The 26,836-nt window shown below is 34.0% G+C and overlaps 1 protein-coding gene across 1 annotated transcript; it reads right to left on the bottom strand.

Annotated features, from left to right (window-relative positions):
• Positions 1–1,406: 1,406 nt before the first annotated feature.
• LOC125051669 lies at positions 1,407–26,836 on the bottom strand. The gene is made up of 7 exons (XM_047652156.1): positions 26,738–26,836; positions 7,136–7,375; positions 5,771–5,875; positions 5,102–5,323; positions 4,770–4,978; positions 4,110–4,182; positions 1,407–2,706 (listed from the first exon to the last, which is right to left on the bottom strand). Exons 2-7 carry the CDS (start codon positions 7,292–7,294, stop codon positions 2,476–2,478), a joined length of 999 nt encoding a protein of 332 aa, XP_047508112.1. The 5' UTR covers positions 7,295–7,375; positions 26,738–26,836; the 3' UTR covers positions 1,407–2,475.

Genomic DNA, 26,836 nt, shown 5'->3' with positions numbered 1-26,836 from the left:
GATATAAATTAGTTTTTGCGACAAAATTGAATAAATACATAACGTGATGAAACTAGGTAACTGAAATTAAAACATATATTACATATTACATAAGCATTATAAACTTAAAGTTACTATTATTTTTAATTGTTCATAATTTAATTGCAGGTGTGTCAGAGAAAACTGTAACAAGAATTACAAACGAAGGTATAACAGCGGCGTGTACCTCGAAAAAAATTGTAACCCAACAATTATGCAATAAAACTCTAAATAAAAAATTGTATTGCTTTTCTTTACCCTATTTTCTCATATTTTCCCTGTAAGTAGGTAGAACACCGCTAATATAAGTAAATAAAAATATACTTTTTACATAACAGAAATATTGTTTCATCGAAGTATGCAGAAAATAATATTATTTGATAAATTACATCTGCTAAATGTAAATAAAATAGGTAATTTTTTTACTCATAAATGGCAACATTACGTCATGCGATTGCAGCGCCGCGTCTGGGGGACTTCTTTCATGAAAAGGACTATATACAAGAAGTCTCAAGGGTACCAGCTGATTAGCGATTATAAGTACGGGTTTCGTCTAGTCGCTCAGATAGCGACCCTTTAGACACATCAGGAGCTGTCCGTTAATAATGGTTTCCATTATTCTGAGATAACAAGGAGGTTATAGCTATTAGGCCATAGTTGGACGGATGAGAGTTTATTAAAGTTTAAATCTTGTTTTTGTTTTTTATATTTTATTACCTGCTTTTATTTTTATAATTATTATTTTGATATGTTAACAAATCAACTTAATAAAGGTAATATACTATTGTTTGCCATATTTAATATCAAACTGGAAAGTAACGGAAATACATTATGTACAACCATAGATAGTCATGTAATAAATGAATAAAATAATACAGTAAACTATTACGATGTGTATATAGATACTGTTTGATGTCATCGCAGGGCATTGATTTGGTATTGACATAATCAGTCTCCTAATATTATTATGTCAAAATAAATTTCCAGTGGCAGTTTAATAGAAACTCCGTAATTTTGATAACTTTATATCCTTAGATATAATGTTTAACTAACCATTTAACATAGGTATCAGTTTTGGTGTTTGAAAATGGGTATTCTTCAGAAGTGTACAATACCGCCACGACCTAGATTTCATACGGTGAGAAGACCTATAGATCGGGCTTGCTTGCCACTATCCCCTTGTATCATCCGCTCCACGCCAACTGCACTACCCCGGCACAATAGCAAGCTATCAAACAGAAGGTGCTATGTGGGATGTATGGCGAAACTAATCGATTCATTTCTTACGAATTATTCATGAATTTCGAATATTTAACAATTATACGTTTTGAACATAAATTAAGCATTCTATATTTTTAAAAGATACGAGGGGAATTAAAAGATTGTTGTATCTATTAACTAGGTATTCATTTATTTTACACAATTAATTTCTGCTATAATACATATTTACAAAGGTAAAAACGAATCGAAAATGTCACGTATTATAAAAAGCTTGAGCAAGACGGCACGGCCGCCCCCGACCTACTTATAGTCTATATAATTAATAATACCTATCATCTATACTAGGCTTCACTAGGCGAGAGCCGCGGATCCGCTCAGCTAATCACAGACCGACAAACTATAACCACTGTAACAAGTAACACTATGTTATAATATACTGGGAAAAACTTGAAGGTGTCTGGCAATGTATACAATGTTAAAGCGTCAACACTTTGTTAGCACAGTAGCAAGAGGTAATTTACACAGATAATTAATTACATGATGACATGATGTAGCTGAAAGTGTAATTAAAATGTTGAACTATCAAATTTATATAACCAATACAGTTGTACTTTTAAAAAATATTTTTTAAATACACAGTGTTAAAACAGTTTGAGATAGTCGTCTAAAAACTTAGTATTCGATTTAATTATCACATGAGGTGCTAAATGTACAGACTCTGTAGTCAACTAGACCAAGTTAGGTACTCACTAGCGATTATTATTATTAACTAAATAATCTGCAGTGCTCTCGTAACCCACTTTATTTCACATTAAAGTGTCCAGTCCACTCACTTTCCGTAATTACATAAATATCTGAACTCGTTGCAAGCTCATACAAAGTAGAACTTATACCCTTATGTAACTAAAGCAAGCTTAACCGCGCACCGCAAACATATATAACTTAAATAACAAAGCAAAACACACATGGTTATAAGTTCTACTGAGTTTTACATTTTTATGTGTAGTCAGGTGGAAAGTTGAGGAACTGGATTTACACTCGGCTGAGTTTCCACGGCTATCACACTGAGTAGGCCCAGCCGGTCAGATCTCCAACCGAATAGGCGTGTTATAAAAATAAAAAAAATTGAAGATTTGTACCGATATAACGAATTCGCATATGCCTGGAATGTCTCTGTATAAAAACTATTCAGAGAGAGATCGGACCGCGGAGGCAATTTTTCTATGTTGGAGTCGCTTAGATGATGGAGGTGATGAGTCTCGCCTTGAAGTTGACTATCCGCTCGGAAGTTTGCGCGATACGGAGAATGAGGTCCTGGATGAGATTGGCAACACCGCGGTTGGCGATGATGAACAGACGTGTGATGGGACCGGGGACTCCCTCGGTTAAACCATCACCTTTCGCGCCGTCTTCACCTTCTGCTTCTCCTCCTGATGATGACGCGCCTGACGACGATCCCGCTACCAGCTACATTAAAAAACTCGCATTAGTGATGAAGTACTAGATATATGTATCCAGAAAGGAACAATTGACGCTCAATGTGATACTCAACTTGCCCTTCAGGCTTTATAAAACTTTCTCATTAACATTCCGCCTAAATATAATTAATCTACGTACGTCTTGTAATATACCAAGGTTTATTTTTATCGTTAATATACAAAATAATCCTCAGTTATATTGCTTATTCCGGTAATTATAACAAGATTTGTCAGGTGGCCTGTGGTAACGCTTTGCAAGTTGCAAACCGCTCTATTCGGACTTTAGTTGAAATGAAGAGTATCACACCGGAAAATTTGCTTCAAATGTTACAAAATGAATACATATTACATTGGATTTGCCATGCAAAGTACTAAAAGCTTACTCAAAATACAACGTTGGTCATCTGGAAGAGTGTTAGTAACGAAGAAAGAAAATGTTAGTTGAAAAACCGAATCTACAATGTCTACAAACAACTTACTAAAAGCATTTCGTAGTACTACGGATATTCTACCTACTAGCAAATACTTTGTGTTGCACTTTGAACACCTATCTACTTTGTTGTGCATATGTACAATGTGTGTATGCATGTGTGTGTACTTGTGGGTCGTTGGGGTCAAAAGTTGCGGAGTGTTGCGCGGTGAGGCCAAGATTTAGCGAGTCTGTGCCCGCGAACAGACGAAACGCAGAACCCGCTGCCCGAGCCACCATTTCCGCCGGACGCTGTTCATTATAATTACACAATTTCATAGGGGGAGTTTTTTAATAAACTCCTTTGTTTTATTTTATTTTTAATAAATCCTTCAAAAACGATACGCCATTATGATCTGTGATATCAGTGTGCTTTGAACACAGACGACTTTTGACGACTCATTGGTCTAATGGTTAGTACCCCTGACTGCGAATCCATGGGTCCCGGGTTCGATCCCCGGCTGAGGCGAACATCGATGTGATGAGCATTTGGTGTTGTTCTTAATTCTTGGGTGTTTAAATATGTATTTATATGTATATCTATCTATAATATGTATGTATATCCGTTGCCTAGTACCCATAACATAAGCTTCACCAGCTTAGCATGGGACTAGGTCAATTGGTGTGAATTGTCTTTTAAAAAAAAAAAAAAATTGTCATTATTATATTCAAATAGAGGTTCATGTTAATCAGACATTTATAATGTGACGTATAAGATCGATCAATCGATCGTGTTTTAATGTAATGCGTAATGATATTAAATAGAAAATTAAATGCCTAAAGTAACTAAATTATGACGAAATTTTATTTACGCTGTTTCGATTTCATTCCGATAACTCATATAGGCTTCAGAAAAACTGTAATAAATCAAGAGTTAAGTAGAAAGAGAAGAGTAAGGTAAGACTAGTAGCTTATAAACATACTCTGACGATGTCGAAGAGGAAGTTGCCTGAACCTCCGCCAGATGATGAACCACCTCCTCCGAAGCTCAAGAACCTGGAATTGAACATTATGAATATCAATTCGTTATTTTTTAATTTGACTTAGGGAAGTGATACTGTTTTAGTACAATTTCAAATGTAAAATCTTACAACATCACATGTTTACAAGTATCACGATATGTTAATACTAATTAAAATGCTGAGATTCTAGGATTTTTTTTTGCCGCCAATAAAAGTATATTTATTCTTAATTCTATTTTAGAACAGAATTTTTAATTTTTGAATAAACGTATCACTTGGGTAATGTATGTAGATATCGCTAGTTGCGATATAGTTACGTGATCGAGTTAAAGGTATTGTGCAGTTCGCGGTTTTAGCGAAAGGAAAATATAACAATATCGTGTGAACCGATTCACAAAAAGGCAAGTAATGTTCTCGCTCTCAGAGTATTGTTACCTCTAGCTGTGAGATATTACGAGATATCTCAGTACCACGGCGGACTAATTGTCCAATTGAAGGCGAACATTGACACCTAAACATTTAATAGGTTATTTTATACTTTTTAATCTAACATGTCGATAGTAAATAATAGCTGATTTCTATTTCTATCTTTCTCGTACACATGAAGTATGTTAAGTGTACCTCTTATTCCTGTTTTCTTCGCTGTCGTCAGCATCATCTAGTGTGATTTCATCAATGGTAGCAGAATTAGTCTGAGCAGCGGTTTGTTGGTCTCCGGCTACTGCTGGTTGCTGGTCAGAGGCTGCTTGCTGGTCTCCAAAGGCGACGCGAACTTCCGCTTGCTGGGACTCTGCACCTGATAGCAGTTGATTGTCCTCAGCGATGGAGTTCTGTAAGCGAATGAAAGATTAGAGACGGCGGGGGCGTGGGGTGAAGTGATAGTGATGGATGGGGTGCGGTCTGCGCGCGCTCTGCCGTCTGTGGCAGGCTGGTGAGCGATAGTGCGCGTGTACCGGCGGAGGAAAGAAGAGCGCGCGTCGTCTTCGCGTTGGTGCTATTGTGGTTGATTCGTCATCGTCATCATCATCGTCCTCATCGTCATCGTCGATCTCGACAGTTCCGCCGCCACCATTCGTCTTCCCGCTGTTGCGGTTGCCGAGGAAGACCTTCAGGAACACAGGTCCAAACACCCTGAGCACGGTGCTAGTGATCTCCTGCACCTTCTGTTCGATAATCTACAACACAAGCCTGCATTATCCTCATACTTTGCAAATACATTTAGAAATTCCACCGATTATATTTATTGAGTCATGAAATGTATAATGCGATACGGAAATTGTGTTTGCAAAGTAATGGAAGCACTAAAAGCAATGCAATATATAGTTCGTAAATGGAATACGAAGATGTTTAAAACATGAAATGTTTCAGCAGGAAGACAGTCGCGTTCATGTGATTTCTGAAATCTGTAAAATAGAACTAAAATACATAATTATTTTATATTTTTAGCGTATGACAATAGTTTTCAAATGCGCAAATTAAATTTGTGAATATTGAAGAATGAACCAATGCTTGCTAGAGGGATATTAAATTAGCGTGCTGATGAGCGCACGGATTTTTCGTTTAACGGTGATAAATGTAATGCAGTTGGAGGATGAGTGAAACTGAATTAGAATGAGCTATACCTGAGTGAGTTGTGGGAAAAGTTGCCTTAGGATGCCGACGGTACGTTTGTTTCTTTCACTGAGTTCTGATCCAGCCGCGCCCAGGTTTAAAGTCGCTAGCGTTTCCTGTAGAGTTTAAAACAATCATCAGGAGAAGGCTAAATTAGATTTTCACACAAAAATAGTTATTACAGAATCTTGATTATTTCTTCAAAAACGAGTGACTTTTACACTTAACAAGAGCTACAATTTTTTATGGTTGTTTTCTTTAAAATGTTTATTTAAGACTCAACCAACATTAGAAGTAATCACAGTGCACTGTAACAACATTCCTTTGTGCTATAAGTGCCATAAATAAACAGGAAAATACTAAATGATTTCGTCAAAATCGGAGCAAATAATTTAAGTTTAATATACAGGTACTACACGGAAGTAATAAAACCAGTCTCTTATAACTACGAATATTTGAATATGTTCAATAAGCAGCATTATTTAAATACATTCAAGAAACCTTCGTATGTGCAAAAAACGTATTTAAAATAATTGCACACAATTATGAAGAACAACTACCACGAATAATTATGAAACTGTATGGTAAGGCCAAGGACTTGAACTCTGAAAGGCATGCGTACACAATAAAGAGCCATTATTACGTCTCATATATTTTACATAACGTCTTTATAAAGATTCGCAGATGTGACACGCGATGCACTAATTTAGGAAGCCGAAGATTGGTCATTTATGAGTATATAATCGCGTTGAACAGTAGTAAAGTGCTAGTATATAAGTGCTTATGTAATGAGTTGCGTCACAGCAACTAGTGCGTGTTGTCGGAAATATATGAAACCTGACATTCAATTATGCTATTTCTTCGACTAATTTCGACATTACTTTAATAATTTAAATACTTTGCGGTTTAGTATTTTTGAGAACATTTCTGTCTGTGAATCGGATTAAGTTGTGGCAGGGTTATACGTATTTAGACTTTAATGTTATTGTAATAATGACCTTTTATTAGTAATCTATAAGGTACATAATTCAAATATAATAATATTAACATTATTAATAATAATAACCGCGGATTTATCCTATAAACAATAATTAAAAGTAATTCCACAGACCACAACAAAGTCAAATTATTGTGAACTTTATTGGTCTGACTCTATGGGCGAGTGATTTTAGGTTAGTCACAAACGTATTTGATATATGTTCTACTAACACTTTATTTATTTCTTTGGACAGGGTGCAAAAATCAAATAAACTAACTAAACTGTTTAACCTATAGCTTAATATGGAGTACACATTATATATTGTTTTCTGATTTGTGAAATCCTCATATTGATTTCTACTAATTATAACCTTTTATAAGTGGCTATTTGAGCATACCTGTGCGCTGGCTGCGGGTGCTATGATTTCAATGATTTCAGGCTGTGAGTCGAGGGCTGGATCCGGCTGTGGCGCGGGGTCTGGGTTAGCGGCGGGCTGTGGGGCGGGCGCGGCGGCTGCCAACGCTACGAGCGTCAACACGTACACTATGCTCCTCATATTGCTACTGTCGACTGCTGCTCTGTTGTCTATTGCTCGTTTCTCTCACGTCTATGTTGTCTCGGTGACTCACTCTGGAATCTACAAATTGTTTATTAGTTACAAATATCACAGAACGGTATAAGCAACCCTTTTAGAAATGAAAAAGAAAACCCATTGGTGTGAAGCCAAGGTTCAAACGCTCGACCGATGATCATAGACTGATACCTTCACTAATTATTCGATAATTGTTATTAAGCAGTGAGCATTGGTTGTGGTCAGTTTGGCGCGGGCCGGTCAATCGTGCGACTTTGAACTCATTCCAAATGGAAAGTTCGGCGGCAACCTTCACGTTTTTATACAATAATTTTATTATTCCACTTTAATTTCTTAACACGCGTGTTCGCTGCACTCCTTATTCCTTCATGTTACAAAATACCGAGGTCAGGTTCCTTGTTTGTCTCGCTAAGCGATACCTACACGTAACGTTGCTTAATCGTGTTAAATTAAAATGATTTTATCACAGAGTTCCGGTTGCATTAATTAATTAAAGCGCTGGCTGGTTGCCTTCATTATGATATCATGTTTAACAAGCTTGTTCTCAAACGCTCTTGTCAAGAGGTTCTCGTATGTAAAGATTTGCATTTGTGATGACGAGGTTAAGGCGACTCAAAGGATCGGATTGAAAACTATATTCGAAGCAATACTCATAAGCCTTGTAGGTAGAGTATCTTAGCTTATCAAAGTAATGCTAACGGCAGATATTTTTATGAGTAAGGTTTGCTTATTATCCACCAGGGGCGCTGTAATATTTTACATTCGTATATTATGTGTATTAGCGCTGTCAAAGCTACAGTACAAATCTCGTAGCTCGTGCTACAAATTTTGGTCTACGGTAAAAAAGTTATTATGAGTTACTCTTTTATATCTTATTAGTTCCCTCTGTGAACTTTGTTTCGCTTTGTTTAACATACGGAACATTTTGCTTTAGTTCATTTTTCCGGTATAAAAAACTAAGTAAGTAATAAGTAAGCTAAGTACTAAAAAAAAAACTATTTTTTAAAATCATTTTTCCTATTTTTCTCTACAAAAAAACCTTCCTCAGAAGTTCTAGAAATAAATTTAAAAAAATACTCGAATTGGTCCAGCCATCTTCGTATTGAGAAACATATTTTGCGATTAATTTTTATTTATATACATAGATGTATAATTAATACTTTAATATAAAAACTGAATTATACTATTGCAAGTAATGAATGAACAATTCTTTATTGTAAATGGGTTATTATGGTTTGGTAAATTGATGCAAAAAATATATATTGTCTTAAGTAATAAATAATGAACATTTAAATATATACTATAAAATGTCCTTGAATAACAAATGTACTTATTAAAAGTTTTAAACCGCAGTAGACTGTTAATTTATCGTAACGTTTGCCAGTTTTCATCGGGGAGTTATTGCAAAAGCGTGTTTTTGTCGTTTGATCATTGAAGCCGAGTTCCGGGCATCTCTGACTTTCTAGACTCTAAACTAGCGTTTTGTTTTTATAGAACAGGGTGCAAACGGGCAGGAGGCTCACCTGATGGTAAGTGATACCCTATGGACACTCTCAATGCTAGAGGGCCCGCGAGTGCGTTGCCGGCCTTTTTAGAATTGGTACGCTCTTTTCTTGAAGGACCCTAAGTGGCCCACGGAAGATGCTACGGCATTGGACTTTAAAAACAACATTCGAATAATAATAGAATTTATGTTACACTTAATGTAAGAGAATAATAATAAATATTTATTTATTTAATTTTTCAAATGTACTGAACTTTATTGACTTTAATGACTCCTGTTCCAGTCTTTGATTATTTAATTGTAATTAATTATTTGCATACAATAAAAACTATTTTTAATAATGCCAAAGAAGTATAACTTCATACGCGCGTACATAAGTACACGCACCTTTTTTTAAAATTCATATTTGTATAAACTTATTTCCCCCAAAATCTAGTATAAAAAATCAGTGATATCAAGTGTTAGTTGGGAAATATTGACATTAGCCAGTCAAGTGTTAAGGCCATATTTTAAATTAACACTTATCTAATGTTTATTGGATAACGTTGCGACACTCACTTGCTCAATAACTTTAAAATGCTAATTTTTAACAAATCTTGACTCTGGCCGATTCATATCTAAGTTATTGCGGCATACACAACATTTTGTACCGACGTAATAAATACTAAAGTAGGATTTCATTTAATTATTTACACCTCGTAACCTTATATAAACAGATATATAAAGCAGGTTATAAAAGTTATTTAGCAACGGGCGACCACCATCGCAATACATTAGGATGTGTACTAAGTAAATATAAAGATTATATTTATGTAAAATAGGAATATTTAGAATCATCTTTATATATAAATCTTTCGTGCGCGTGTGTTTTTTCACTCAAAAGTTTTGTGTGTATTCAAGAAGGTTCGAGAATTGTTGAATTTATAATTAGATTAGTAATATAATTATAGTAATATATATTTAATAGATTTTGTATATAACCAAGATGAACTTGCAAGAAATTGTACGTAAAACGAATTCAAATATAGAACATATTTGTATTTAGCTGATACGGCTGCTGTTAATTACGACGAGTTTAAACTTTTATGTATTTTTGAAGTTTTTGAACTTCTTTAGGCGCGTTATGAAAAATTGATGAGAGTGAAATTTTACGATGCGCGCGCACCGTGACACAAAATTAACAGAATGAAGTGCCCACGGAAGATGCTACTGCATTGGACATAATTTAAATACAACATTCGAATAATAATAGAATTTATGTTACACTTAATGTAAGAGAATAATAATAAATATTTATTTATTTAATTTTTCAAATGTAAACTGAACTTTATTGACTATAATGACTCCTTTTCCAGTCTTTGATTATTTAATTGTAATTAATTATTTGCAAGCAATCAAAAACTATTTTTAATAATGCCAAAGAAGTATAACTTCTTACGCGCGTACATAAGTACACGCACCCTTTTTTTTATATAAAAGTGGACTTTGAACTCAAATAATGCCTTGAATTTGTAAAAAATACGTAGCATCAAGTAAGGTGTAAAGTGAGTGACTTTTCTAATCATTATGTAAACTAATGACAGAGTGCTAATAATTTAAATAAATACCGTACACGGAGACGGGAAGTGAGATTTTCATAATTTTGCAGATTTGTTTATCTCAATACAGGTAATACTTGTTTTTAATACTTAATAGGCGTTATGGCAGCTTAGTAATAGAACTTTCATCACTCTATGTAATAATAATAGTCCAGCGGTACTAAGACCTTACATTTGACGTCAGGCGACCATTGTACATTTGTTTTATAGACATACTAACATATGGAACATTTTGCTACCCCATAGTGACTCTTCGCTTCGGAAAAAACCTGATATTTTTGAATATATACAATCATTCCTTAGAGTTCAAGGATTAGATTTAAAAATACTTGATTGGGTCCAATAGACGCTTTCTATGCCTCACATAATATGACGATTTCTGAGTTGTAGGTTCCTTAGGCTGTTTTCCTTTACAAAATCATTTTCTTTATACAATCCATTGGGACAGTCGGAATTCAAACCCACTACGGACGCAAGGGTGTTACGTTTATGTTTACCGATTTGATCACGTTTCCTTATCGTACCGCTTTTCGTTGTAATTTTATTTTTGCGCAAAATTGCTTTCGCGCTTGGCTGAGGCAATACCACCTTGGGCAGACCAAACCAGTACCGGAAGTCAATTTCATTTAATTTCATTGAGTTGTGTTCGAAGGTTTACTCGAATACGCATTATACTGTGTCAATACATTAACGCCAGTGGAAAATTTACTGCCAATGGGGCAGATTCTACGTCTCTATTATTAATTTATAGGGCTTTACAAAAATTATTGTTACCTCAGAAATCAAACAGAATATCCAGGTTCTATGGGTGTACAAAGGTCATACAAATTAAGTCAAATGTGTGCAAGCGTAGCATACACATCTGGCATTTCCGGGATGTGATATTGTGTCAAATAAATAGTCGCTCACTAATTATTCAATAAGCTAGATTAAACATTACAATCTTATTTGTATTGAAGCACGATTAGGTAACGACTTTTTCTAAGGAAAAAACTATCGCAATAACTTTAGAAACGGTATATTTTTAATTAACTACTGATGATGGATATCATCAGTGATGAATTGCTATCAAGATATGCCATCGTCCGGTGACCAGGGATAACCAATGGTAGCTACGACCTCGTTGCCTAACGATCACGTCAGAAAACACGATATATTTCTATTCACGTTCCGTATGACCTAGTAACTTTATTACACATCATAAAAAAGGATGTTTAGTTAAGAGAGAAAGCCCCCAAAAGAGAGTTAGTCTCTTCCATTTGACATATTAATGATTTTATGTACCTACATAACAATTACAATTTTATAATTAAATTACTGTTTCACAATAATAAGAAGATGCTGTTAAGGATTGTAAGTGAATGTACCAAATACAAAGTACCGACTGTTAATAGGATCAATACTCGATCTTGAATGGACTAATAACAGGTAAATAAGATAATTATAATTTGATACAACATCGCAATCTATAGTGTCATACTCAGATTTCAAACGATCGTAAACTGCAATAATTTGTGACATCGTGAAGCGATCCATTATTCACAGACGCGCGACATGTATTCCAATAAGGTATCTCACGCCACACGGAATTCTAACCCTTATTCATATATACAGAAAGATTATTTTGCCGAGTAAAAGCATATTAAGGCTGTCAGCTGTTGTGTGGTCGAATGGTCTCTGATACGAGTGTTCCAAATCATCTGAGCGGTTACTTCACCGCAACTCGAAGATAATTTAGTTGTTGAGAAACATCAGCGGTCAATCTACTGCTCTTTCAATATTGTCTAGACAAACGACACCCATGTATTGGTAATGTAGAAATTTTATATACGCAAAGTTGAGTGCTTATATGATAACATTAATTAAACGATGTTTGACTTTAAAGACAAAAGATTTTCGCAGCGCACACGATTGAAGGAAGTTTTTTGTTTATTTTTTACACCTTGGGTTAGATTATTCAAGTTTTAGTAAGCAACCCTATTTTTTTTTAAATGAAACATAGCTTATGTCACTCGGGAATAGTGTAGCTTGCCAACGGTGAAAGAATTTTTGAAATCGGTTCAGTAGTTTCGGAGCCTATTCATTTCAAACAAACAAAAAATCAAACTTATAATATTAGTATAGATAAATTTATGGTAATATAGTATGCGTTTATTGTTAAAAATTAATATATCTGGCATTGAAATCAGACATTCAATTATTGCAATAAGTAAGCAATAGATATAGGTGATAGAAATTCTCACGCGCAGGCCTTGAATATTTTTCTACTTTATTCAAATTATTAATTGAATAACTAATTTTTCTTTAGCAAGTAACGATTTCTATGTCAGCAATAATTAAAAACAAATCAGCCAACCCAAAACCTTCGGGATACTACGAAAGTACTTAAGATTGTGTAAAGATAAAGTTTTATTAATATATCTTCTATCTGAAAGTAAAACTCAATAGTTTTGTTACACAACGTCTTGCCCACTCTCTACTGTCGTGGTACCAATCTAAGAATGGCACGCCGCTCTAAATGGATTTTACTTTGGGCCTTTATCAATTTAAAATGTCATTTTACAACTTAGGCAACGTTTGGACAAAACAGAAACCAAATGATGAAGTCTTCTTGTGGGATGGTTTCTATATTTTTATCTATATGAATAAAAATACGAGATAAGATGAACCCTCCTCAGGTTTCTTCCAAGTTCAGGCCATATGTTGCATAATTTTTCATTATAGTCATGCCATCAGCCATCTGTCCAGGCAGATGTTATTAATTGTTGGGTCTAAGGCATGTCGGTCTTCATACAATTTTATTTTCACACACTAATTTAAAAAATCTTAACGACCCATAAAATTCGAACGCCAAACCATACTAAAGTATTTATAATCATTACTGTCTAACATTATTTTTAACGTAATAAGATTTAAAACAAATCAGCAAAGACGTCGCGATGCCTTCCGTTATTATTTAATATCTTCCTGTTCGTCAATAGTATACAATACATAATATTATTAAACACATATACACATTGTGTACGTATGTAGTGTATATGTAATCATTTTGTGCTTAAATAAATTTTTGTCCTAGAAATGGTCTTAGCATATAAGAGAAAATAATTCAAAATTTCTGAAGTAGATAGTATACTAAAGATAAGACTTGCTTCGAGAGTATTTATTTTGAGCAAAATTACACATATTTGGGATACAACACAAAATTAACTATTTTGTTTGAGGGTTTTAATATGTTGTGGCTATTACCTCTGGTGTCTTCTGTTTAAAAATAAAATATAGTTATTAAATAAATTAAAGTGATAAGATATTAATGAATCCGTGTATTCAATATAATTAAAACATGAAACCAATAAGTGAATCGGAAGACCTTAATAACACATATCATCCAGACCGCGAAAAGCAAAATAAATCCAAATAAATGCAAAAATTCCAAAAAACAGCTAACCTCAAAATGTCATCAAAAATCAAGAGTCAGTAGACTACACTACGACATTTTAAAAATAGAATATTACTCTTTCGCATTTTATGTCTATTAGTGGAAATGTCTAAGGAATAATTTGATTATACTGCTCTTGCATGTTTATAAAGTTAACAATCGCTTTGGGTGTCGTAAGTATAGGTGATTAAACCGTTTGCTTAAGTCGGATGTACGGCCCACTGACGACCATCGCTGATCGAATCATATGCAACCTTTCAACATGCTCTATATACTTACTACATATAATTAACACGCTCCTCATCCGTTCGTCCTTCGCGGATATTTAATTAAGCAAATCTTGGATATAATTTTACATATTAAAATAATTAGGAAATTATTTTTTAAGTAAATAGCTAAAAGGTAGTCGACTTTACAGCGAGAGCTGGTAGCTATCGTGGAGAAATAATGAGTCTAGCTACTCAAAGGGGGAAGGCTCCCAGTATCATCAGAACCTTTCCTAAAAGGACCCCTTTTAAAATTATATTTTTTAAGGTTTTGAGGTTTAGATTCAAAGAATGTAATTTTTACGTTGCTTTTTTCTTATATTATTAGTAGTGATTATAATAAATTGCAAAACATTAGGGATTGTTTTAATTATTTAATTTGTATGATGTTTTACTGTAAGGAATAAGATTGTATGAATCGATATTATCATTAGGATAAGTTACCAATGAGTGATATATGTATAAGTACATCCTGACTAATTAAAAGGATTAAATTTTTTAAGGTCATGATTTGTGTCACCAGAAGACATAATACCTAGAATTTTGGAAAGCTACATAATGTCGAAGGACACGACGTGAATAAGTAGATTGGAAATACTCTACAAAAAGTGCGTTATGATAGTTGTCACTATGGCGAGTAAGGATTTCCTCAAATACTAGTCAGTGAACAGACAAAGACGACGGAATCAACGGAGCGAAGAGTTATTAGGAATGAAACAATTTGTCAAATGTGAGTAACAATGATATTATAATAGCCAGTGTCGCTTCCCGTCTTATTATCTGATTCAACGTGCTGACAAAATAATGCGTAATGTAAAACTGTCACGAAGGCTTTTGATTATGTTAATTTAACGCTATTTTACATAATATTGTCTTTGTTTTTGGAAAATAATAAAACTCTATAGAATATTTACATAACTTAAAGTTTCGAGTGCTTTTCAGAAATCGTGGTAAACCCTAAATAGAAATCGTGTTTAAATCCATGAATGGATCTTATTTACATTTTTGTGTTTAAATTTGCCATTCTACATTTGATGTTTACTACAATAAGAAAGGGCCCAAAAGATCGTTTTCAAAAACGGTAAAAGGCAAGTTATGACGGAATAGTAATCAGTCTCTAAAGAATTGTTACGTTTAGGTTATAAAGTATAAATGCTTTTTACTGCAATTATTATTAATGGCTATAAATATAAACGCATATTATTACGTCGTACATGCAGTTGTAATTTTGTGTTCTATGTAATTAACAGTAATTATAAATCCTACAAACAATTTTCATTATAAAAGACAAAAGCACTGACTTAATCTACGTGCATATTATGTTTCAGTCATAAACATTAAGTGATTTTCCTATAATTGAGTACAGTCACGGCATTAGTGTCATTAAATTTTAAAAACAACCAAAAAAATTAGGCAAATTTTGCTTTGATATTCTGTGAAATTGTAAAAATATTATCTGTGATTTGAGTGAAAGAGGAATACAGAATATAGTAGATGTATATCAGTTCTTGACATATTTAAGCTTAAGGTTTATTGCCGTGGTCAATTGTCAAATAAAAATCGTATTGTGTAATATTTTTATCGTTTGTTTATACGTTTTGTGTTTCACAACCTGTTAAGTTAAACTTTTCATAAACTTATTACATACTATATTGTTCTAGGTTTTCAGGGATATACTTAACTACTATATTAAATTCACTTGTTCCATAACTGTGACTTTTTATTAAATACGTGGTAACATAAAGCATCATAGTTTAATATAATATTATTCAGTTTTACTCCAGTGAAGGATAGTTTTGAGGAGAAGAGGCATAAATCTACACGGACACACCTCTTTGGTTACTCGCAAAGTCTATTAGTGAGAATTTTCTAGATACAATTTGATTTGAGGTCCCTCCCAAAATAGAAGAGTGATATTGCGGTTAATTAGTAGAAGACGCGATTGGGTGTAAACTCTTAAAATAAGACTGAATTAAATAAATATAATAATTTAATTAATTACAAATAAGAACATTTCACCTTGTCATATTATAATCGCATTGCTGGTTTCAGAGCAAATTTAATATCGAGTCTTACAGACGGGGCCGGCCTTGTCCCTTTCGTTTCAGTCACCTTGTCATACTTGACGCTTTTAAAGTCAACATGCTAAAAACAGTCCAAAAAAAATATTTGTCCTTATAAACGGGTAAATTGTATTTATAATTGTTTGGTATTTTTTTTTAACTAACAAGGTTGATAATGGACTTGAACCTCCGCTTTTTAGGATTATTTAATATTTGTGCAGCGTTTTTGTCGAAGAAAAGGGAGATAGCGATTGAGAGAGAGTGAGAAGGGTGAATTACCTTATAGAAATTCTATTTTTAAAATTTCGTAAAGTTCGGATGAGGTGGTACAAAGTTACTAAACGTCTTAAAGTCTGGTATTGCAATCTTGCAAGAATGCGAATTGCGGCACATAATCAATTAGAGTGAAATATGTTCCTATTGTGTATGTGTATGTATCAGCATTGTTTGGAATCAACCAGGAGATTAGAGCGACCGGATAAGTAGACAATGTGCACATTAGATATAACACGTAAGTTTTACACAACTGTATTGTCGTTGCAAAACCTAATCAAAGCCAAAAATATCATTATTGAAATTTGATATTCATCACATATATTAAGATTCTAAATACATTATTTATTCTAATAAAAAACCTGCAATGAAGTAACGATTTTTTATCTGGTTACTGAAGCAGTGGTAAACCCATTTTAGCTTCTAAGTAACTAAGTAAGTAACTCAAATTTCTAAAGGATTAACTCGACTCTTTGTTGAATACGGTCGTATTTTAATAATTGTAATTGTATTGACTTAATAACATTGTTGAATACTAAAACCGATAACGAGAAACATGAGAAATAGAACCTTGTACTAAATTTAGATTTATCCAGTAATTTATCAGCCTTGATCGAGAACTAATAGAGCACTAAACAGTGACCACTCAACTCGATTACACACGGGTTGTCCAGTAAATACATTTAATTTGTTTTAATGTGTTTGTCTTGTGATAACTATTTTAAATAAAGAGTTTTATCCATCGTATTGCTTGTTGGCCATACAAAAGATATAAACGCGCTCTTCGCTTGCAAATTAGATTAAAAATAATATATTTTTTATATATAATTTACAATATAGTATGTTAATATCAACGAAACATTACTGGAAATATTCGCTTCCTCGTTGAAGTTTTTATTGAACAATGAAACATTCATAGATAATATATTATTATATTCCGTATGTGTTTATATGAGAAATTACAACTGATATATTAATTACTTGAATTTTATTTGACCTATAAATTTAAAGTACAAAGAGTATTTTTGTAAAATAAACAACTTCTGCAGCGGTCCGGTTTGAGGCAAGCAGCTATTACTTAACCCAACTCCTTTCGCTTTCAGTGACTCACTGACCGCCTTCTGATTATGCACCGTTTATCAACACTGAACCACATTCATAGACATAACATTTATTACATACGAAAACACACACACATAAACACACAAAATAACAATACTCAAAGAAAAAATAAAATAAGACATATCAAAAACAATAAAAAAAAAAATCGGTTCGCTTCAAGTGTGCAATGTGTGTGTGCTGTGGTTGTAATTGGCCCTGGTTCAGCATTATGCTGAGGAGCAGTTCCACAGCGCTGGTCATTCTGCCAGAGCAGCAGCTAGTTTGCGCGAAAGACTTTGGTCAAAACGTTAAGATATAGCTGAATTTAATAATAAAATAACGCTATTTAATTTTAACTATCTTGTGTTGAATCCAAAATCTGGATATTTTTTTATCGTTCATATAATACTTAACGTTTATTATATCAACGAATATAGATTTGTCGGAAGCGAATGTCATATGTCAGTTTTTGTATCCATTTTAAAATCAGGAGTGGCTGATTGACGGTCTTTTTTTACCTCATAATTAATAGTAAAAATAACGTATGGTCCGCGACCGTCACATTTAAATGTCCGTGAAGTTGATTCATTTAATCGTTATTAGCAATCGATACATATATTTAGAAATACATTATAATTCATTGGGGCAACTTCTCTTTATTACTTTATTAAGTGATTTCATATATCATATTGAAAATAACTAAAAATTTTGTCTAGTATATTGAATAATTGTACAATAGTTAAAATTCAAGATTGCTATTTCTAGTTTCAAATGGTCTCTGTTTATGATAGATAATTGCATCTTGCGAGGAGCAAAATATTTAAATTTATGACCCCTTACGTCGGTAACGTACAGCATGTTGTAAATTATTATTATGAGCTACTTAGTGCGAGTGAAAGGAAACCGCTCATTTTAAACTGAGAACATTTTGTAATTTCATTTAAAATGTATAATTGTATCGCGCAAGGCTGACGGGTTTAGATCGAAACCTTTAATTTGTTTATAAGTGTCGTACAATTTAAAAATATTCTTGTTTCTACATTTAGTCAACCTTGTTATACTATAACCAATGATATACAATAAATAAAATAAATCAGTGGCGCTACAACTTCTTTAGGTCTGGGCCTCAGATTTCTGAATCTCATTGATCATTTTTCAATCTAATAGGCAAGTAGGTGATCAGCCTCCAGTGCCTGACACACGCCGTCGACTTTTTGAGTCTAAGACATGTCGGTTTCCTCACGATGTTTTCCTTCACCGTTAGAGAGAATATTAAATGCGGACCTAGAAAGAAAGTCCATTGGTGCACAGCCGGGTTCGATCCTATGACCTCAGGGACGAGTGTCGCACGCTGAAGCCACTAGGCCAACACTGCTCAACATGTACATGATACACAATATTTGATCTATGTATATAAATATTAAGACTTATACTATCGAGTAATTATGTATGTAAAATCATAAATGAAATATTTTCTGTAAGGACTTATATCACCGGTGTGATCGTGGTGCGCGCGTGGCTGTCACCAAACGTCCAAATCAACGGCCTGTGTCAGACACAAAAGGCAACCCACGTTGCTTATGAAGATAATTGATTTAACAGAATCAGTCCCAAGAACAAAGACCATTGGTTTAATTATTAAATAACAGATAAGCATCTACATAACATCAATTGCTTCGTGTTTGTATGACCTTAATACAAATTCATTTAAACTAAATGCTCTTATTAATTATCATGAGTATTCAAGACCTTCCTGTCACTGTCTAATTTGTTTGAAAATATTGATTTATTCTGAACTTTGCTCCTGTAATGAAGGCTATCAGTGTGAGTCCACAGTCGTCATTCAGAATTTATTATATCTCAATTAATCTAAGTTATTTTGTTTTAGCCCGACGTTCGAAAAGTAAATAACAAATATTTGTTACAGGAATAATATAGCGTACTGAATTTTGGAAAAAGATTGTAAATCAAATCAAATCAAATTCGTTTATTAAATTTAGATGCGTCTTAGCGCATGCTTATGAATGTCAAAAACGTTTACAAAATTCGCGAAAGAGCAAGACTACGCCATCCGTTCGCAAAACTACCAGGAGGCCTTGTTCTGAGAAGAACGGGCAAGAAACTCAGCAAGTTTTACCCTCCCTCTACATTACAATTATTCAAAGGAAAATGTAATTCAATTGACCATTACTTCCGAAAACCCAGCAACAAATGGTTAGTTTTTACTCATTTAGGGGGGAAAACCGTATTTTGCCTTTGTCGACTAAACAATGCTTGCGTGATGATAAGTAAGTAATCTATACTAATTGTATGATACTTTTTCTGTAGTTTTTCAGTATTTTATATTATATGTGTTGTATAATCAATGGTTTAGAATAAGATTTTAGATCGCTAAATGTCGAAATCTGTTTATATTTAGTCTAGTATTTTATCATTTCTCATAAACAGAAATTACTTGCTTTATAATTTATTATCTATAAAGTTAATTGCGGTTATAAAGACTCGTTTGATCTGAAACTCAAACAAGTATAGTACTTTAGTCATAACTTGGTGTACATTAAAATTAACTCGCTAAAACTCGAGAATGGCTGGACCGATTTGGCTAATTATGATATTGAAATATGTTGTGGAGGTTCAGGGAACGTTTAAACGGTGGGAAACATAAATAATAATACTAAAAACGACAATTGAATTTTCGAATAAAAAGTATACTAGCTGGGAAATATTATGTCTTTTGTCTTTCTAGTCATTTAGGTGTCATATGTGAAGAAGGCTACAGAAATTTGTATTTCATAGCTACGAAAGATGTTATAATAAGTTTTGATACAAATATTTGAAGTTCACCGGATCATCTAGTCAATAAAAAATAATTGTAAATCGATATACCACCGTGCAATTATAAATTTAATAACAATTGGCCATCTAAATTGGAACGATTACTTTATATTTGATACAAAAAATTCATAATAAGGTGATCTAAAAATTAATTGAAAAAGCGGTAGTTAAAACTCACGTAATAATTATCTCAATCAAATTCAAGCGATTACAAAATCACATTGAATATCGGCTTCTCTATATCGTAACGATGAGGTAACACGGAAACTCCCGGTTGAATGATTTATCGGGTGTAATGTCACCGGGTCGCAGGTTCGGTGCCTGTTTGTGTGTGTTTGTATGCCTGTGTGTGTCCCGCGTGCGGACGCGGGAAAGTGTTCGTGATGTAATGGTGAGGTAACGGCGCGGCTCGATCGTATTATCGTGTTCTAGCTCGTTCCGAATCCCTTTAATTGTACTCATTATGAATCACAAGCAGATTATGTACAAGTAATGAGTATAGAGAGAGTATCTTGACAAAACGTCTGCCACCAAAAGATTTAGGTAATATTATGAAAAATTATATTATTAAGAGCTATTATTATATATAGAGAAAGATCAGATCACCACAGGAGACGACTAATACATATACAAAAAGAAATCAAAATAATATTAAAAAATAAAAGGGGAGCTCAAGTCGGGGCTCTGATGTTACCCGCCGTACGCCGTATACTATCATTTTGGTAATATATCACATTGCAAATAGAGAAACAAACGGCCTCGGATCACTATATATTCTCTAACTGTGCACTACAAACGCGCAATTCGGTAAATAATGACCTCACATCAAACAATGTCCACGGTGAGGAGGTCCTCAAAAGCCTTGTGTATAACGGTCGTGAGAAGATGCACACAAGGCGAAGGTCAACTGTGCGTCTGTACCACGTGCAGATCGCACAGTTTAATACTATATAATTACTTGTATGAGAGTTCATGTTCAATGTGTTATATTTGTCACCTCGACGTTCATTCGTTTATAACTATTAATTTATATTTCTAATACTGGCTGCTTATATATGATTACATGTGTTCATTTCGAAGGTTATACGCATTTTTGAAATAAGATTTCCCGGTTAAAGTTTATAATCTGTGGCGTATATGCTAGCCACAGATTCATATATCTGTATACCGAAATGGAGTTTATTAAATAATTTGCAACGTTCGTTTTATTGCAACGCATGATTTAATATCGTAGTATAAAATTAAAACAAATAGTTTGTATATTAAGCAGAGAGCAGTCAAAGGTGAGTTAAGTTGTTAAATTAAGTGCTGCCGCAAGTTGCAACACCTGCAATACGTCATTATTGCCTATTTGTAAGTGCCACTTTTAAGCAATATAAAAAGCGACTCATTTTACTAATAAATATCAAAAATGCTTATACTTTTCGAGTGCGATATTTAAGTGTTCCGTATAAACAGGTTGTATTGGTTCTAAGAAGGACAATGATATGTGTAAAATTATTATACTTGATCACACTTCACTGAACTTCAAGTTGGGCGAGTGACAGGTAACAAGCCGGGGTCAAGAGCGTGTCGGCCGCAACTACAGCACTACACAATTTGTTACGCTCTGAGATTTTCTTAAATTTTCCTGCTTCATAATTGTTTCCTCAGGCAATAAATCTTTTCCACATATAAAGGAATTCTTGGGCGATCATTAAAATAGTTTGAATGTTGCAATTGAGCGCTGGTATTATCTTATATAACTGTAATAAGGCGGCATTAGTTTGACAATGGAGTGAAGAAACACAAAAATATGCTTCACTAATATGAGGTTTGCATAATCGGACCGAGTAAACAGGAAATGAACTAGCTGAAAAGGTGTGATCACGCACTACTGCACTTTAATTTCCACTTCAAAGCTAATGTTATTTATTTGGACCCGGATATATAATATCTTTATGCCTTATAAAGCAATTGGGTTTCCTTTAAAATCTTGATTTATTATAAAATATGCGAAAACTAACAACACACTGTTATGTCAGTACTAAGTACACAATTAATGAACACACAATCGCGTTCATTTGATTCATCAGTTACGATTAATAACAGCATCAAGCGATTTTCATTATTTAATGTCTATTTGTATGAAAAAAGCATTTTGAAGTATGTTCGTAAAAAAAAAAAAATTATGAATATGAAGCATACTGTGGCGTAAATTTAGACTCATTTGGGTAAAAAAATCACTGACTGAATTGACCCTACGGTCAGTGATTTTTTTACCCAAATGTAAAAAATGTTGTAGCAACCTTTTTAGGTCTGGGCCTCATATATCTGTATCTGTTTGATGATGTCTGGGCGTCAGATATCTGTATCTGGTGATCCTCTGACACGTCGTCAACTTTTTGGGTCTAAGGCAAGCCGGTTGCCTCACGATATTTTCTTTCACCGTTTGAGCCATTGTTAATTGTGCACATAGACTGAATGTCCATTGGTGCACAGCCGGGGATCTAACCTACGACCTCTGGGATGAAAGTCACACGCTGAAGCCAATAGGCCAACACTGCACATTTGGGTAAAACCAATATTTACTACGAAATTCACGCAGACTTTGAATTGATATGATTCTGATACCTAAGTCGGGCCGGATCTCGTTGGAGCGCAAACTCAATATTCAGAGCATGCGAGTTAATCACACACAGTCAATGTCACCCGAACATTGCATATTGCATTACATTATATTTAACCTCCACATTTATTTATTATATTATTGATCTCTATATATACTCGTAAATGTCGTCTTAACTAAGAAACTGTCAACGAGTAGTTTTTTGTTATGAAAGTGACGTATGTCGTAAGTGAGGGAATGGAAGGCAATCTGTACGCGACGCACGTGTCGCTAGGAGGCAGTATTGCCTAAGACTTCGACCCTTGACGACCCCGGGGTATTACAGCGTCACTAAAACATACCTATTACTTACTAGCTGTCATTTACTAACGTTTTTATATTTGGAAGCATAACGATAAGCTTTGTTGCCAATGACTCAAAAGTTCAAATTAGGGGCCATCCATAAAGTACGTCACACGTTAATGGGGAGGGAGGGTATCACCGAAGTGTGACATCGTGTGACAAGGGGCATGGGGGGGTCAATACTTTTGTGATGTCACATGTTAAAATTTTAAATACTAAAACCATTGATATACAAAAAAACCAAGATACACAGTCTCGAATAAAGGTAACGCTCGAAAGCGTCCCGAAACAGTATTTCTGTCTCTTTCTATAAGTTACAAGCATAAATTATTGCAAAATCAATCTTACGCGAATTGTTTACAGTTGTTATTACAACGATTATTTTTAAATACATACATAAATTTAAAAAATGTGTGACGTCACATCAGGAGAGGGGGGGGGGTTATAAAAATGTGACAACCTGTGACAAGGACGGGGGGAGGGGTTCAAAAGTCCTAAAATTCGTGTGACGTACTTAATGGATGGCCCCTTAACCTAAGCTAATGTCATAGCGGGTCAATTGTCACACGTTCTCTCACACACTCCGCTAGGTCTGCGACTTTAATCTTGGCCTCCGAAACGAGAAACTTCCACCGCTCAATATCGCGTAAATGATTTTGCGTAAAGCACAGTCTGGTTTCGCGAATAAGGTATAACGTTTGATAGTAAGATAGAGAAAAGTATGTACTAGTAAGTGATTATTTCCAGTAATGTTTGTAGTTAACGAAGTGTAATTTCATGCATACACGTACACAAAGATTGATAATAACTAAGATTTTATACAGATGACCACATCTTGAAAATTATATATTTTTCTCCTGCATCGTCGGTATAAGAGATATTATAATGTATGGCTCACGTTACATCTATTGCCAGCGCAATCTATTTTGCAACATAGTTAACCAATTTACAACGTTTTGAAATTTATATTGTTTTGAAACATATTATTTACATGAATCTAAATTTTTTGTTGATGACAACTGCTAAAAGTACTCGAAACAACCAATACAAAGACAATAATAATATCAAAGAGAAGTAGAGTTTGTTTATGGAATTTCAATTTCTTTTTAATCAAACACGATATATTATTCCTGAGCTAGACAAGTTTCATACTTTAAAGGTTGTTACAGAAAGACGAATGCAGCAAACTAAAAAGACTAAAGTCAGCAAAATATATAAATTCATAAATCAATTAAACTATTAATCATAATGTAGCCGAAATATATTTTACTTTACGTGTAACGGATCTCAAGTATCAAAACTGTCACAATATTTTCTGCGTCTTATTACACAACTTTCACAGACATAGGTCAAGGGTTAAATTAAGGTCTCATACCCTTTGAAAGATACATGCAAAGACCAGACGGAGTACAGTCCTATGTTCTGCGTTCTTGCGCAAGAGTATTTTGTTTCTTTAATCGAAGTGTAATCGAACATCAGCGCATAGAAAGGTGCATGTTATGTAAGTGTGACGTCACATCGGGCAACAGTGACGCCGAGAGAGAATACACTCACCCACTGCACTATTAACACACATTGGCATAACGAAGTTAAAGATTTAATGAATACAAAAAAAATTAACAAAATACGTGCTGATCAAATAGTGAGAATCATAAGTACTCCCGTTAGGTTATTATTAAGATTAATTATCTATGGAAATCAATAAACAAAAAGGTGAAATGAAACCTTATTGTACATTAAATTCTATATTACAAAAACTAATATTAAAAATGTTAACATAAAAAAAAAACACTTTTAACTAATATCTATGCTTCATGAATATATATATATATAATAATTATGATTCCTTTTTTAAATAATATAGCGCAGGATTGATTCATATCGTGTGCATTGTTACTCTAAATAGAATAATCGTATAGACGTTCAAGTTTTGTGCGTAATCAAATACAGTGTAAACTCTTTATAACGAATTTCAAGGGACCGAGCATTTTTATTCGTTATAGGGTGGGAAGAATTAATGTATGGGTATTGGGTTAAACCAAGTAACTTAACTCATTTTTACGTTATAGAGAGTTTACACTGTATTTGATGAATTGAAGTAACCGAGACTCTTACATTTTTAAAATCTCTATCGCGTGTTTATAATTGACTTGTGATCATCGCTGACAGAGTGTAAAAACGTCGTTAAATAGACATAAAATTTACTTCAGACTATTATTCGTAACTGAACGATGATAATTTAACTAGAAACAACAAAAACTTATTATCACGAGCATAGTATCTTAACTTTATTAGTAATAATGAATTTTATAAGTAAACCCTACTGGTGTGCATTTTGGTGTCCAGAAAAAATTTTGTATAAACTTCGAATAAACTCAAAAACATCTTCGTAAAATTATTGACTCTTAATTGTCAAAAAAATAACTATATTTTCCCCTAGGAACATAGCCAATGCATGCGTTAGTTATGAATAAAGAAATGTTTATATTTGTTTCCTAGTGAAAAGTTTATGAAACCAAATAAAATGTATGTACCAAGAACCGACCGACTGAAAAAGTTAAAAATAGAGCATGCTCTTGATTAAGGCTGTTATTTATTCAAGTCACGTGTTATGTTGAAATAGTTGGTACGTGTCGTACTAACTCCATCACTACCAGCTACTCCCAGTACAGTTAATACTGTTTCAGTAGACAAGTCTTGCACTATTGCAAAGTTCTCGCGCAATATCAGCTTTCCGATACAAATTGATTTAATGTTCCGCCAATCAAAAGTTTCGTATTGATTCTATCCTTGACCCCGACAGCTCTTTACTCCACTTTTCAATTCCAAAACATAATTAAAAGTAAATTTATTAAGCAGTGATATGATCTTTGACCCCATAACTGACCGTGACCTTCACTCGCGACACCTCGGTTGTGTGACCTGCGCCGGAGTTCTTACGGAGAAAGTGCAAATAAATTGAAATGTAGGTTAAAAGTATTATGTAAAGTGACGACATCGCGCACGTTACGGTCGCCGTGAGCCTGCGTGGTACACCTATTATGTGAAAACAAACACTTTTTATCTAAGGAAATTTGCATATTCTCCGACGGATTGTTTAATATTAATTACGAAGCGTCCGCTGCATGCAACTGAGATACAATTGGCCCTTGATTTAAGTCTAAAACTTTTAAGTCTAGTTTCGGTTAAATAGAAAGGGCCTGCCCACCTTGATATATATTATGTAAACACAGCACAAATAAACACAAATAATTCGCTAAACGACCGACGACGTTCTGATGCTGTATCACTCTTAATACTGAATCACAGAAAGTGTTAACTGTTATTGATAGTAGTGTAGCGGCGTCAGAACGTCGTGGGGCGATTGCGGCACGTACGTACCGGAGTTTGGCGGGCAATGTGCGCGGGAGACGCGTGTCAGCGGCGAGCGCGGGGCACAGAGTGACTGCTGAACACCGCCACTGTTGCCGGCTTACCGCC

This window comes from Pieris napi, chromosome 8, assembly GCF_905475465.1.
Source record: "Pieris napi chromosome 8, ilPieNapi1.2, whole genome shotgun sequence".
NCBI classification, from domain to species: domain Eukaryota; kingdom Metazoa; phylum Arthropoda; class Insecta; order Lepidoptera; family Pieridae; genus Pieris; species Pieris napi.
The sequence above is the reverse complement of the archived record's forward strand: the minus strand, read 5'-3'. Positions and strand labels throughout refer to the sequence as shown.